This window comes from Halichoerus grypus, chromosome 12 (assembly GCF_964656455.1).
Source record: "Halichoerus grypus chromosome 12, mHalGry1.hap1.1, whole genome shotgun sequence".
Taxonomy (NCBI): domain Eukaryota; kingdom Metazoa; phylum Chordata; class Mammalia; order Carnivora; family Phocidae; genus Halichoerus; species Halichoerus grypus.
This window is the reverse complement of record NC_135723.1, coordinates 11,178,011-11,194,752: the sequence shown is the minus strand read 5'-3', so window position 1 is coordinate 11,194,752 and position 16,742 is coordinate 11,178,011. Positions and strand designations below refer to the sequence as shown.

Here is a 16,742-nt window from a genome sequence, read left to right as displayed (position 1 = left end):
TTTCTGTAGTTATCTGATCCATGTATACGTAAAGCTTTACTAAAACAACTGATAAATGCATTATCCGAAATTAATGGTTCTCAGTTGGGGGCAAATTTGCCTCCGGGGGACATGTGACAACATCTGGAGACGCTTTGGTTATCACAATTCATGGGGTGCTACTCCCATCCAGTGAGTAGAGGCCGGGTGTGCTGCTGAAAACCCAGCAATGCCCAGGACAGCCCCCAATGATGAAGAATTCTCTCCCCCCCCAGTAGTGCCGAGACTGAGGAACCCTGTCTCAGTTCCCTACAGTCTAAAAGCGTAAGTCCCAATAAACATTTCAAATCTCAGGATGTGGTTTGTTTGGAGGTGCTCCAAGGTGGGGGACGGGGGAGGACCATGTAAGCATTATAATGAGATTTGATGGATCTATTTTAATGCTCTGGAGCTCGCTTCTTCAGTCAGAACTAAGAGGGAATAAAGCATTTGTTATTAGAAATCCCAGTCTTTATTAAGGTTCCTCCAATGAAGTTCTAATCTGGAGGTTAGTAACTCACAGTTAAATGCATGCCAGCTTGGGAAAATGTTTTTACCTAAAGAGTTAAAAATGAAATGCCAATTTGCCTTCAATTTGGTAGATACCAGAGATGTGAATTTCAGGGACTAGCTATGCATGTGGCCCAGAGGCCCCACTCCTGCCTCTTCTAAGGTCACATGTACATTATGGAGTCATCAAACTAAAGTTGAATGAAAGAATGAGGACATAATCCCACTCCGTAAGAGGCAAATCAAACATGATTCCTTTTGAGTCATAATGGAGGGTTTCTATTTTACAGTACAGATATATTTGCATATGGGGACACTACAATTTTGTGGTACACAGAGCGCTGAAGTAGAAGGTAAACCTTCTTTATAGAAAAAAGCCTAGCCACTTGGTCTCTGGAAACTTCCACGGGAATATTTTCTTCATCATGGACCTTGACACAATCCAACATGCTTCGAGATCATTTAATGAAATGAAATCGATGAATATGAAAGAATGTATAGGTAATATCATAGAGTAAATAGATATAGTTTATAGTTAAAAAATAAATCACAAACTGGAGCTTAGGAAGTTAAGTTAGTACCATCCATGTATAAAACTGGAAAACCAATTTGAAAGATGAATATGGTGCCTAGTCAAATTTTTGCTTCAGACACATTCAAAATTGAGTTTCTTCATTTAGAATAATTTCATTATCAGCCTGATTTAGGCCATGCTAGTACCCATATAGCCACCCCAGCTAGATACACATCTTTTAGTGTTTAAATCAGCATCTCACTTTTATTATGGCATCTGCCTTACACAGAAATGTTCCACATTTACTCACTACGAGAGGCTAATTTCATCATAGTTTTTCTTTTTTTTTTTTTAAATATTGTATTTATTTATTTGAGAGAGAAAACACAAGCAGGGGGAGGAGCAGAGGTAGAGGGAGAAGCAGGCTCCCCCGCTGAGCAGGGAGCCTGATGTGGGACTTGATCCCAGGACCCCAGGATCATGATCTGAGCCGAAGGCAGACGCTTAACCGACTGAGCTGTTCAGGCACCCCTGGTGTTTCAGTGAAGAACTACATTCCACTTCCAAACGACTCCAAGGATTCCAGACTTACTGTCTACTTCCATATAATCCTCAGCAGTAACCCTTCTCAAATGGGTCTCAGTGATCAACTGGCAGAGTTAAGAGTAACAGGACATTCTAGACAGAGATGATCCCTGGAACACCTCTAATTTTTTAAATCACTAACTAGATAAGGTGGCCATCTGATGTTACGAAGCAACAAAGGTCTTAGGGGCCCCTTACAACATCCAAAGACAGAGCCCAGAGGCTTCCCTTCATCCCTTCTGAGGAAACCTTCCTGTTGCCCATGGCCTGGTTGGTCCAGCTCCTCTATGTTTTTCCCTCCAGGATGGGCTCTTACATAAGTAAGTTTCCACCATACAAATAATGTGGTTTTTGGGAGCCCGCAATTCTAGAATGTTCCTCACAGGGATCACTTGCTCTCCTGTCTTCTAAGGTCATTAATCCTGAAAGACAGAATTAGATCCATAAAGCAGACTTGCTTATTCTTTTATTTTTATTTTTTATTTTATTTTATTTATTTATTTGAGAGAGAGAATGAGAGAGAGAGAGAGCACAAGAAGGGGGAGGGTCAGAGGGAAAAGCAGACTCCCCACTGAGCAGGGAGCCCAATGCGGGACTCAATCCCAGGACTCCAGGATCATGACCTGAGCCAAAGGCAGCCGCTTAACCAACTGAGCCACCCAGGCACCCCCAGACTTGCTTATTCTAACATGCAACATATAAGTACTCTGTCCTATACGTGGCGGAAACCCAGATATGCCCATTGTTGGCACATTTAAAAGGCAAGTGCTTATCTAAAACCAGTTTCTTGGGGCGCCTGGGTGGCTCAGTCGGTAAGTGTCTGCCTTCGGCTCAGGTCATGATCCCAGGGTCCTGGGATCGAGCCCCACATCGGGCTCCCTGCTCGGCGAGAAGCCTGCTTCTTCCTCTCCCATTCCCCCTGCTTGTGCTTCTGCTCTTGCTATTTCTCTCCCTGTCAAATAAATAAATAAAATCTTTAAAAAAAATAAAATCAGTTTCTTGTGGTTTCTGCCAACTGAAGAGTCCTGAAAATCTGTTAACAATGGAGGAGAGTGACCAGCTAGATTCCAGTTGGGCTTGGCCACTGAACGTGCACATCCAAGGTGGTGATTTATAATTGTTTTTGCTTTTCTGTTGGAAAAGTCTCCTATGATTTAAATTCTGAGTACTCTCCTTATGTTATGTTTAACTAAATGTTATTGCAATTTTTTTTAGAGGGAAGATAGTATTTTAAGCACTTTCCAACCCTTTAATATACTCTTTCTAACCTCCTAATAACCAAGTGAACAGAGAAAGTCAGCATTTTGGAATGGTGATTTGGGATCCCCTGTTGAGGGGAGCAGCTAAAACACAAGGTGAACATTTTCGAGACAGCTGAAAGAGAAGTCACCCAGTTATTCACTGATCATACACGGTTTCCTTCTAAAACATAAGCCCGAGCATTCTTATTGTTCCAACACAGATATCTCCGATCTGGCTTTCTGTTAATTGTTTTGTTTCTCTGTTCTAATAAAAAAATCTGACAAAGAAAAAGGAGGTTTCTTTTTATGTGATGAATGATAGGACATCTAAATTCCTACTTAATGACAATCAATTTACCATATAGTCGGGCAAATTAAAATTCCTTTAATTAGTTTTTACAAAGTAAAAGGGTAGCTTCATCCTTTATTTAGATAAAAACCACCATTGCCTGACTGAACACATTCTCATCAAATATAGAAGGTAATGCGGGCTGACCTTCCAAGGATTCTCCCCTATTTTAATTCTTTATTTGCAGATTTTTAAATAACTAATTTGCATAATAACACTGAACTTTTTTTCCCAACAATCCCTAATTGAAATGTGGTTATGATGAATCTGAAATGTAAGCTCTTGACTCTACAAAGCCAAACAACAAAAGCCCTGCAGAAGATAGAACACATTTCTTTTACTTTGTGTGTGGTAATGAACTCCCCAGTGTAAACCATCGCAAGCAGGGATCCCGGGTAACTCAGCTGAGTTTGTTCATGGCCGTAAGAAGACGGAGCTGTGGAAAACAATCACCCTCTCTCCAGTCCAAACATGAAGGCTGCATTAGAGAGCTGACCAGTGCACACCTTTGTCACAGAAGAATCCAAACAGACTGTAGATGAAAAAGCTTGGCCACCAGGAAAAACAACCAACCAACCCCCAGCATATGCCCTACTCAAAGCCGTTTAGTTGTCATAGTCAAGGGGTAGCGGCTTTCATTGATGGACACCTCAGACAATGCTTCCCATTCACTTCCTGGCACCTGGCAAATGGAACTGAAAGAATCTGAATAAATAAGAACTCTTGGATGTTCTGAACCGTGATATTCGTAGGCTCATTTTTCTATATGTCTAGATAAGTGACCCAAAGGAATCACCATAAGCCTTGAGGGACCCAAAAATAAGTGATATAAAAAGCATCAAAGGATGCCATTATCTTCTACTGTTACGTGCTAAAAATAGCTCTTTCTGATTTGGAAATGCTTTTTATTTTTCCTAGATAAAAGGTCTTAGTGAAATATAATTTTTAATGTAAAGAAAACACATGAGGCAAAATAAATCCATGGAAAAAATGCAAAAACCAACTCTAGGTTTTTTGTAAAAATTAAGTTTTAGGGACTCATAGGTGGCTCAGTCGGTTAAGCTTCCAACTCTTGGTTTGGGCTCAGGTCATGATCTCAGGGTTGTGGGATCAAGCCCTGTGTTGGGCTCTGTGCTCACTGGGAGTCTGCTTGAGATTCTCTTTCTCCTCCCCCACTCACACGCACGCACGTGCTCTCTCTCTCTCTCTCAAATGAATAGATAAATCTTTGGAAAAAAATAAAAATTAACTTTTAAAGCATAAAATCTAGAAAAACAAAGAGTGACTGGGTAAAGTATGTCCATGTCATCAAACACATTCCCTTATTTTGTTCTCAGGACAATCAGGGCAGGAGAGTTCTTTACATATCTGCCAAATTACGATCACCTGCATCTTCCACTTTGTTGGTATCACGGAGCTCTCCACAAGGAGCTCCAGGATGGCCAGATGCGTAGGATCCTCTTGGAAAACCAAGGAAAGCCGAGCACCAAATATGCTTCCTCCTTCTCTGGTTTCAAAGATTAGACAGTCACCTAATTGTTGCATCTTTCTCTACAATTCCCAAGTTAGCATCCGCCACAGCCAGGATTACAGAAGAGAGCCCCCTCACTTACTGTCCATGGCGTGAAGATACTCCATGTGGATGGTTCCAGCACTGGCTGTGGCGGCCGAGGGAATGATGTCCGCGTAGGGGCTGCGCTGGCCAGCTAACAGAGCCATCTGATGATAGTATTCCGCGGGGCTGACCCCGGCGTGGGGAGCTAGAAGAGCAGACAAGCAAAGCATGGTGACTAGTTGGAACAGGTCAATAAGACACGTTTCTTGAGACATCCCCAAGTCCGTTGGCCATGTAGCCCGATGTCAGCAATTCCTTTCATGGGCTCATTCTAGTAAAACTTCTGTAACTCAAACTGTGCTTTCCACTGAAGCCCACTAGATACCTGTCACTTGAAAATAAAACTGAAGAAAAAGAATAGGAAAAATAAAATGTATTATAAAATGTTTGAGGCTAAAGAAAGAGCCAAGAATTCTAAACGATTAAAATGTATATATGTTCTCCTTCCCATGTGTGCCCCCCCCAATTAAATCACTTCTTAGATAAAATCACATTTCTTACAGTGGTAGACAACGGAGACAACTGTGATATCTTTCCAGACACACTTCCCTCAGCTCCTGGCCAGAGTGCCTGAGTCAGCTCTCACTACCTGGAGGGCCCAGGGCTGACGAGGGGAAAACACAGCGTAGCTTTAACCACGCACAACTGGGTGATAAGCTGCAATTTTGTGTTCCATAATTTTAAAGCTCTTTTTTCCCCCTTTTTTCATTACAAAATCAAAAAGGAAAAATACCTATCAATCTGGAGCAATTTACTGGCAAGAGTCAGCTCTGTAAGAGTGGGATAATAATCTGTTTCCATTGCCAATTTATGTGCAAAAGCAGCAAGATACTGTAGCAGTTCTGAGGGTGGTCTCCAGATTCTCCAAGATCTGGATGCAAATCCCAGCTCATCTTACCACTCCAAAGGGCTGTTGGTAGCAATGAATCCAACAGTATTCAGCACATAGCATTCCATCAGTAAAAGTTAGTTTTACAATTATTATGTAGAAACAACGGGTATTCTAGCAATAGGTCTGTGTATGTTTAGATCTGTGTCCACACTTTTTATACACGATAAAAATATCTAGACACACAAACCTCTTAGCCTACATGTGAGAGTCATCTGTGACTTGACTGCATTTGATTATTAATTAGACTCTTGAAAGGCAAGAAGAGGAAGACAGAACAAACCAACCAAAGAACGTTTTATTCATACTCATCATCAAATACTATGGAAAACAGATGACACGATGTTTTAACTCAAGGTTCCACTTTCCCCGGGCCCAATGAAATTTCTGCAAGCCAGGCATAACTCCAAGTGTGTTGTGAGCTGGCCTCCCTTACCCCTCTCTCCCTCTCTTCTGTGTAGTCAGTCATTTCTGCGAACTCCTAAATACTCCACGGGGATGGCTCCATTTGTCCCCATTGTAACACCAAATCCAAAACAGGGGAACTAACTTGGGTCTGACTCTCTTACAGTTTCATTTTTGTGATGTGACTCTCATCCAAATGGCACAACGTATTCCTTTGGTACCTCCTAACTGTATCTGCTGAGCTGAATCAGAAAGAGATGTGTGGATAGCTACTGAAGCAGCACAGATGCTCCTGAAAGTAGAACCGAGGAGGGATGTACTGAGAAATCCCACATGGCTTCCCACCTCTCGCCACCACGCACAGCCAGCTCCGAGAAGGGTCCTCAGGGAGGAGGTGGGTGGTGCAGGGTCACACTGCTCAGTGAGACAGGACTGTACGGCGGTTTCTAACACAAGCCCCAGCGATTAGTGAGCTGCTGTAGAGAACCCCTAATCTGCAATTTCTAATTAATATGGCTTATGCAGTTCTGGACCTTAACTCAGATTCCAGCAACTGTGGGCAAGTGAAGTTTGTGTATGTGTGCAAGAGATGGGAAATGCTCTTCCTGAATCAAAGGAGTGTTTTATAATTTGACAGTTATGGGATACACAGCTCTAATTAGTCTTGTGAAAAGTAATTAATTGGGAAGCTAATAGAACCAACAGGAATTTGACCCTTGAGAGCTTAAAATGAGCATTGAGTATAATAAAATTAAAGTCAAAGTTGGTTTCTTTTCCCATCATATCCCTTTTCCAGTTTTCACGGGGCATGATCAAGGTTGGAGGGCATGTGAGACGGACCTAGATCATCACGTTCTCTAAGAATTGCTACTCAGAGCGTGGTCCATGGACCAAAGCCCTGACACCACCTGGGGGCTTTCCAGTGTGCAGAATCTCAGCATCCCCCCCAGACCCACCCCACACAGAATCACGTTTTATCATCACTCCCGGGTGGTCCACGCGCACAGTGGGATCTAAGAAGCGCCGGTCTAATAGACACATCTGTATAAACACGCCTCTCAGACGTGCAGAACGGAAAAGCATTCACTGGAAGGTGAGCAAATGGCTGGGTATGCCTGCATGCTGTGTGAACGGCGACCGGGCCGACTAAGAACACAGCAGTGGACGGAGCCAGGTGTCTGGAGTCAGTGAGCTCGGGCTTTGAGTTCCAGTAGCCAGTGGGCCACGTTGCAAGTTACTTGGCCCCTCTGCTCATTGCTCTCCTCACCCGGTAACAAGACAATAACCCCACCCTCACGGAGATGTCCTAACACTGACGTGAAGCATGCTCTTAAAGCACTTAGCACAGCGTCTGGCACACGGGAAACGTTCAGTCAACATCAGAGCTGCTCCACACCACGTTCCAGGTGGGGCATGAGGTGGGAAGCAGAACGGGTCGGTTGGGGACTGACTCACCGTCTGTGGGGCTGAGCCCCCGGGCTGCCGAGATCATGGAGAGGGACGGGCTGTGAAGAGACCGGATGTAGTCCATGTAGGGGTTGATGTAGGGGTGTGGAGGGCTGAAGGGGGGTTCAGAGGCTGCAGCGGGGTTCCGGTGTGGGGAGATCCTGATGAAGGGCAGGTCTGAATACGTTGGGCTACTAGATAAGGCAGAAGGCCTGGGTAAAAAAGAAAAGCAGACACAAGAAGTATGGGTGAGACAAATATCTCCACAGGAAAATAAGAAGGATTTTAAGTGAACTCAAGGTGTCTTGGGGAAAAGACATCAGGCATATATGTTTCCAGTATAATGACCTTAAAATCATGGTGACAAATGCAGGTAGAATGGTACTACACAATTATTTGGGCCAAGAAAACGAACCTCTGAGAAATTTCATGGCACTCTGAATACAGAAAAATAAAGGCTGGCCTTTGGCTTTCCTGATGACAAGAAATTCTAAACCACAGGCATCTGAGTTTAAGTAGTTCTGTGATCATATGTTCCATTTGACCTGAACATTAGTTTCACCACTGAAAGCTTACCTCTTACCATCACGGTGTTGCAGAAGGAAACGAGAGGAGAGGAGAAGAGAGGAGAAGAGAGGAGAGGAGAGGAGAGGAGAGGAGAGGAGAGGAGAAGGCAAAGGCAAAGGCAGGGAAGGGAAGGGAAAGGGAAAGGGGAAGGGAAGGGAAGGGAAAGGGAAAGGGGAAGGGAAGGGAAGGGAAGGGAAGGGAAGGGAAGGGAAGGGAAGGGAAGGGAAGGAAAGGAAAGGAAAGGAAAGGAAAGGAAAGGAAAGGAAAGGAAAGGAAAGGAAAGGAAAGGAAAGGAGGAAGGAAGGAAGGAAGGAAGGAAGGAAGGAAGAAGGACGAAAGAAAGAAAGAAAGAAAGAAAGAAAGAAAGAAATGAATGAATTGCAAATTCATGTGGTCATGCACACAGCGGAGTTGCCCATAAAGGAAGGATGCAAACTGCAAAAGTCTGTAAGAAATGTGCAATCAGACACTATATATCTGTGCTTGAACCTTTACTGCAAGGTTCTTGCATTTGGGGGTAAAACCAGTTTCACAGATCTGGGCTTCACCGTTGGGAAGACATCTCCTCCTTTCCATGAGCCAGCCCTGACAGCGCCCTTCCCTTGCTACTCATCTTTCAAGTGCCACCTGATTAGCCACGTCCAGGAATTAAGTACTCCCGGGGCTACAAAGTTGGAAAAGAATGAGGGTTTGATGGAGCCTTGGTTCTAACGAATGAGCTGATGAAGATAAATTCTAAAACACCTTGCCGCCGCCCTAGCCTGAATCGCTCCTGGGGATTCCTTCCCTGGGGACCACTGTTTCCAGAACGGCCAATTTGTGTATCTCACCCACCCCCACCCCCCACCCCGCACTGCCTTGTTTCTTCTCTAATAGAAAATGTGTTGTGTGGATAATCCAGTGAACTGCCTTCCTCGTTCACAGAGGGGATGGCCACAGGAATGAGAGGCCGTGATAGAGACGGATCTACCGAGCACGGCAAATTCCTCTTACGCCACCGGCTTTCAGCGCAAAATGAAAGGGAGGGGAGAAGGGAGGGGAGACGCATTTTCTCATCATGCCTCTTGAAGCAAAGGCGCGCCCTGGCTGGGTGCTGGCCCCCATCACCCTGTCAGAACACAATCTTGGGGGCAGCCAGCCCCACCAAGTGCACAGTGTAGACCCTGAAATATATGAAGCCACAGATCAGTAACACATTTTCTCTCAGTGGAAAATAAGAGGTTGAAATATTGGGGGGGGGTGCTCACGTGCTGTTTCTTACTCTTTTTCACTTTGAACTAAAAAAAAAAAAATGAGGCTTTTTATTTGTTATTCGGATGCCTCCGTTGGTGAAGTAAAATAAAAATCCAGTTTTCTAAATTTACATGTGGGCAGAGTGAGCACTCGCCACCTGAAAACAGCTATTTCTTTTCAAAACAACTTGAGGCTTTCCATACACACTCAGAAGTTAGTAAAATGACTTATGCTTAAATAGAAATCGGCACAGCCTATTAGCCTGTCTTATTTTAGCTCTTTATGGCAGAACAAGTTAGCTCTGTGTTGTTGGTTCAATCCTAAGTTCCACTTAGACATGTTGCTACTTTAGAGCATGGGGATGCTCCAGTTCCTTAATTTTCTTTTGACTGGAAAGGAAAATCAATCTTTCCAGTCCGATTCAAAAGTAATTACTACAAAATACAAATTTATTTGCAGATTTATGATGAGAGACCAGCAGAGCAGAAAGGTGGAAAAGTAGACATTTCCAGAACTCTATGAGATGCTAGCTCCCAGATAAGCTCGTCTTGCGAACCACAACAGTATGGACTCAACATCAATGAGGACAGTGCCACATCTTACTGGGTTGTTTTTTTTTTTTCCTTTTAGACAAAAATAGTAACCTGTAATTTTTCTGAAATCCCAGAATTGTTGACAAGAGTAAGTAAGAATATTCCTAGAGGCCTAGATTCCATTTTGAAGAATCATGCACAGGAAAAAGAAAAAGTCAGCATCCAGAACAACATGAAAATCATAGAGGCGGGGCCAGCTTTCAGCAATCCCAAAGAAACAAGGAAGCCGGGAGACAGGAGAGGCTTTCCTTCTCTCACAGGTCCCAGGACGTCTGACCCGTGTGGCCCTTTCCCACAAGAGGACTGAAGATAACTGTTCCAGGAGCAGCCATGAGTGAGCAATCGTCCTGGTCACTGTGTCCCCACAGGACGCCAGGGCCCCACCGTCCCTTACACTCCAAGAAGAAGCGACAGCAGAGAAGAGGGCTGGTTCCTAGCGGAGGTGAAGTCAGGAACCTATTTCACCTATTTCCAAATAACACGGTAGGACATGCCTTCAGACGGGAATGCAAATAAGAAAGCTATAAGTTAATTAATTGCCCTAAAGTAACAAACCACCTAGTTAGTACTCAAAGGCCAGCCATCCCCAGGATCCAAATAGGAAAATGCTTAATAAGGGTTACCCAGTGAGGGTAACTCCCATCAGGAATTCCGGAGACAGGTGAGTCAGGCCCCCAGAGCAGCGGTACCACGGAAGGGTCCGGGCACTGAGGGGAACCGATGTGGACAGCAGCTAGCTGTGAGACCTCATAAGCAATGCCCACCCTATCCTAGTCCGTATCGGTACAACAGGGAGGATTCCTACCTCCTGGGGGGCTTGGCAAGTTAACCTAAGTAAAGCCTCATGTACTGAGCCTGGCATCAAATAAGTGCTCAATGCACGCACACATACATACATATTATACTAACATGTTCTACTCCTAATATACACACATATATGACAGACATGTGTACGTGTGTGTGCACATATATGTGCACACATATATAAACACACCCGCACATATACGTACACATAAATAAACACACATGCATATTAGGGATGGCAAATACGGCATGCTATGTGATTCTCAAACACTGAAATACTGGAACCCTCTTTTCAAAGCAAATCGTACAGTGAAAGCATTCCTGTTTGCTTTGCTCCCCAACCTGACAGAACCCTGGAAACACCTCCTTGGATTTCCAGGTAAAATCATGAAACCACATGAGGTGGTTAAAACATAAACTCAGTAATCATATGCAGGAGCTTTGCAAGAAACTGGATGCGACTGTAGTCTGTCACTCAAGATAAGTTGCCTTATACATAAAATGGAACAACACTAGCTCCCTCCCGGGGCTGCCCCCGCGGAGATGCACTGGGTACTCGGTAAACGGCGGTGGTTGATGTTCTCAGGGGCTGCCAGAACCATCCAACAAAACTCGTTCGTGTGCGTGACTCTAAACTCAACAAAGAAAAGTCCCCATGGCAAGACTTCTGGAAACTTGTTTCCAATTTCCGTGCTGTTCCCAATTCTTGGCGACTAGATCATTTATCGGTTATTTTGTTTTAAACAGTAAAGCAAATTGGAGAGAGCAGGTCAGGTTCTTTAAATGTAACAGGTGGCAGGGGGTCACTGCTGTATGGAAGCCAAGCTGAAGATTATGACAAGAGGGATGGATTCTGTTGAAGGAAGAGGACGGGGGAGGGGTGGAAAAGGCACCCACAGAATTTTCCATATAAACGACATAGGTTATTTCACAAACCATCATAAACTTTACCAAGCTCGCTAAAGATCTTCACTGAGGATTACAGTACCGCCAGGAAAAGAAATTAGAAGCGTCTCTTTCTTGGTTTGTATTTTTAGTAGATACACAGAGATGGAATTGAAGATTACAGTTGGCCTTCTGTGCCTTTCTCTGCCTTTGTAGCTTTCTGCTCTCTCCCGGTTCTGGGGTCATACGTGGCCTGGTCACTGAACGTGGCACAGACCAGGGAGAAAAAAAACCAACACAAGAAACAAACAGACATTCTGGGAAGACCACCGACACTTGGAACTGCACCAAGAACAGAGATGCCGTGCTATTTATGTTGTAGCCAGAGTATAGAAATATGCCTGTGACCCTCCAAATTAAATCATACACACTACTGTCCAGGAAGCAGACGCCCAAACTGCAGAGGGTTGTCAGGACGCAGTGGAGGAGAACAGCTGATGTCTTATCACCTCTGCATGTTGGCTCATGCATGCCAGGCCCGGGCGCCCACTGAGGGATGCCGGCCCCTGTCCTATTTCCACCCGTCTGTTCTTCCCAGGCCAGGAAGACCCAGTGAGGGCTGTCATGGTGTCTCTGTATTGCCCAACAGATTAATGAAGTACAGTTCCAGACAAGATAGAAGGTAGGGATCGTCTTGGTGTTCTCCCAAAAGCCAATGAAGTAATATAAAGTTGTATCTGTGGAGATAATTTGACTTCAGATTATTATTTTTTTTACAAGGTCATGAAAATAGATTACAACGGAAAGAGTAGAGGATTCTTATTAGAGCATTTTTTAACACTATTCCATGATAAACTTAAAAAACAGAACCACATATTGCGGAGAATAACTGGACTTCTTGGTTAGAATGAAATATCATTATATAATCTAATTTGTTACTGCCTTTTCATCTATCTTACTGGGTTACTAAAATGCCAAGATTAAAATCATAGTATTTAATCACCTGCATTACCCATTATGAGAGCATTAAACCAGGTTTATATGCTGGATTATTACAATTGCTTTCGCATTGCTTGGGACACTGGAAATGTACACATACCCCTTGCATCTTCGCACGAGGGCTCCAACTACCTGAGGACTGAAATGTCGGGGTTTTTTACATAACAAGTTTATTTTCTGTTTAATTTTGCTCTTTGTCTAACAAGTAGATACGCTCCATATTCAGGAGGTGGCCTAACAGAGAACAAAGGGGAGTCATCCCTTATAATGTATTTTTAACCAACTAATTAATTATTCAATAAGCGCAATTTTAATAAATCAAAATGTATAATAAAAATTAGCTTTCCATCCAGAGAAGGAAACAAACAAAAACACCCACAGCTAATATGCTGCACAGTCCTGGACTTGATCTCTCCCTCTCTTCAAGGCAGCTTCCAGATAACCTCTGCCCCAGAAGCATCCTGTGACCCTGAAACGTACAAGGGTCATGCCTGACTCAGCGCGCTGAGCCTCCCTCTGGAGGCGAGTAATGAGCTGGAGGTGGAGGGAAGAGTCGAGGCATCCATTCTGCTCACCTCCTCTCGCTGGCTGGAGCTCTGCTGGTGGCGTTCCGGTCCCCACGGCCGTGACTGCGCAAGCGTGACCCCTTCTGGGGCTCTAGACTTTGCTGAGCCACTTTTCCCTCCGTGGGTCCCTTCAGATGAGGGGTGGTCACCGCTGGAGTCTACTCTCACTTCGGGGGCCTTTAACCTTGTCCACCCCTGTGTAAACTTACCTGCTCCATTAAACATGCTCCCGTGGAGGTGGAACTGACTCCAGTCTTTTACAAACTTACATGTTGGATCTCCATTTTTAGAAGCTACACGCATAACTACACTGATGAATATTTCAATGATCTGTTCATTTGATGTGTATTTTTATGGAAGAGCCACTTACTAAGAATCCCTTATGATTTCAGAACTTGGAGGAATTTCAGTAAACATATGATCGTTTAGTCCCTGCTTTCAAAGAGTTTATAGCCAAATAGGATGAAAGGCACAAACACATGAGCGTCTAAGAGCGAGTGCTATCTGATGCGTCGGAAGGCACCGACGAGAGGCTTCCAGCATGCATGTTGGTTACCAAAAATACGGAATGTGAACTGCACTACAAAATGTAGATAGGATTTGAATGGAAGTGGCCACTGAAGAGGAAGGTTAGAATATTGCTTATTGTGCACATTAAGGCAGGGTGCTGAGTTATCTTACATATAAAATTTCAGAGCTATGGTTAATTTCTCTAACAAAACACAAGAGAGAGAAATACTTATTTTAACGGTAAAACATCATTTCAAAGGATTTTTAAGAATGACTTTCTTGTTTTTATTTTCTATTTTTGTCTGAGGAGTTTACATACATAAATGGAAAAGTTGAGATTATTTTAAACGAACACTAAAAAACAGTTATTCCTAATGCCCAAGCTCTTCAGATCTAACCAATGTCAATATTTCAACGTACTTAGTACCAGCATTTTTTCAGGCATTATGCACTTCTGACACAAATAAAAGTATATTTTGAATTACACTTTCTCCCTCAATATTAAAAGGTTTCTCTAGTATCTTTTAACAGACTGTACATAAACATCACCAGTAAGTGCAGAGCAGATGAAAGCCGTCATGAGGGATCATTAAACATCCACAGAATGGCTAAAATTAAAAAGAAGGGGCAGTGCCAAGTATTGATGAGGATTTGGAGCAACAGGAACTCTCCAACAACGTGCGTACGTATGAGCTGTCACAGCCTCTTTGGAAAACAGTTGGGCATAATGAACGCAAGTAAAGGCACACCCTGTGATCTGGCCATGCCTTTCCCTGGTGTAGCCACAACAGTGGTGTGTGCGCAAGTCCCACAGTCTCCTGGGCTGTTCAGAGCAGCGTTACTCGTGCATGTTTAAACTGCAAACAACCAAAGTATCTATCAACAGGAGAATGGGCGGGGCACCTGGCTGGCTCCCTGGGGAGAGCCTGCAACTCTTGATCTCTGGGTTGTGAGTTCGAGCCCCACGCTGGGTATAGATATTACTTTAAGAAATAAAATCTTCAGGATGCCTGGGTGGCTCAGCCGGTTAATCAGCTGCCTTTAGCTCGGGTCATGATCGATCCTAAGGTCCTGGGATCGAGTCCCGCATCGGGCTCCTTGCTGGGGGAAGCCTGCTTCTCCCTCTGCCTGCCACTCCCCCTGCTTGTGCTCCCTCTCTCTCTCTGATTTAATAAATAAATAAATAAATAAATAGATTAACCTTTAAAAAATGAATAAATAAAATAAAATCTTCAAACAAACAGTAGAATGGGTAAATGATTCATACCACAAAACAGTGAATAGCTATGAAAATGAACAAACTGCAATGTGGAAAATCTCATAAACATAATGTGGACTGAAAGAAGCCTGACACAGAAAGAGTCTAATATACTGTATGATCCCACTTATGTAAAGGTCGGTAACAGACAGACCTCAACGTTACCCTTAGGATAGTCAGGATAATGTTTACCTCTGGGTATGTGGGTAAGTGTGGGAGGAGGGCTTCTGGGGTGCTGGTGTTCTATTTCTAGCCTTGGTTAGTGGTTAGAGGTTTTCACTCTGTGATAACTCATTATACTTCATTGAGCTGTATGTGTACATTCTGTGTGCTTTTCTGTTTGTGTCCTATTTATTACCATTTTTTAAAAAAAGGATACACCCATTCACATGTGTCAAATATATCAATATTTTCCACAGTGGTTTCAACCATTTCCATTCAATTCAGATAATCAAATACATATATATGTGTATTTTTCAAAATTTGCAAATTACTGATGCTTACGAAAATACCATAAATAATAACATATTCACTGCTGTTAAGCAGATAGGCAGATAGTGTAGTTGATGCATTAGTGTAAATTCAAAGTAAGCTATGGACGATGGGCTTCTGTATGATACTTCTGGGGCAGGGGGGGAAGGCTCTGCTCAGCCAATCAAAGGGAGAGGCCAAGTGAGTATTTCCAGTCCCTGTCAGTCATCTCCCTCCACAACTGAAATGATGTTCTACATCAATATATTTGTATCACGTGAATAATGCAATTGTTTGTGGCTAAATTTGATTTTGTCCCCTCCTGAGAAGAAGACTGCAAAAAATAATTTGACAAAATTTACCTCCATTCCGTACTAGAAATACAATTCTATATTAACAGATTGAGACTTCAAGGTCAGGAAAATAGTCAAAGAATTTAGATATAAGGCCATTCAAAAGGCACAGCCAAGGGAATATAGTTGATGGTATTATAATTATGTTGCATTGGGGCCACAGGGTGGCCACACTCATGACGAGCACCGTGTAATGTACAGAGCTGTCCAATCACAATACTGTGCACCTGAAACTAATGTAACATTGTGGGGCAACTGTACTAAAATAAAAAAGTAAAATAAAATAAAAAAGAAAGTCCATTCAAGTAACTACAACATACGATGCACTGTTCTAAAAAGGGTTCGTAACAAACATACTACTGGTTCATATAAACACTTGGAGCTGAATGACCACATCCCATAGCATGAGTCTCTTTCTATCCCGGCTCTTGGATAAAGAAGACCCATGCGTGTCCGTAACAAGGGCAGAAGAGAGAGAACTAGCAGGCGAGGCAGGATCTCTGATCCGAATGGCAGCTGACAAACCGGTTTCTAAATAACCGGTCACCAGTTTTGAATATTTCAGTTCCATGAATGCAGAGTATATTTAAATTATTATTTTTTGCAGCTCTCTTTTGTTGTCCTAATTGACTCCGAATATTCCATATAAAGGTGTACTTCTTTTTCCAATGTGTAATAAAGATGAAAAACCATCTTCTTTATCTTCTTGCCTCAATTACTATACAGTTTGTGAGAAAAATAAGACTGTTTTAAAAAATTAACATTATGTGGTTTTAGTATTAATACTATATATAATTATATATTTTAATACATAACTTACATGTTATATATTAATAGATCATATATATAATAGGATTAATGTAAATATAAGGGCTAATTGTTAGAAGAACTAGTATGTTGTATCTTCCTTCACAAAGTCCACAGAAATACC

At 43.0% G+C, this 16,742-nt stretch overlaps 1 protein-coding gene across 3 annotated transcripts in view; it reads right to left on the bottom strand.

Moving 5' to 3' along the window:
• The window catches only part of GLI3 (GLI family zinc finger 3), a 286,929-nt gene that overhangs the window by 82,941 nt on the left and 187,246 nt on the right, over positions 1–16,742 (bottom strand). For all 3 annotated transcript variants that reach the window (XM_078059967.1, XM_078059968.1, XM_078059969.1), the window contains exons 5-6: positions 7,582–7,784; positions 4,831–4,977 (exon numbers count right to left, since the gene is read on the bottom strand). In XM_078059967.1, coding sequence (XP_077916093.1) covers positions 4,831–4,977; positions 7,582–7,784 — 350 coding nt within the window. The remainder of the gene's footprint in view (positions 1–4,830; positions 4,978–7,581; positions 7,785–16,742) is intronic.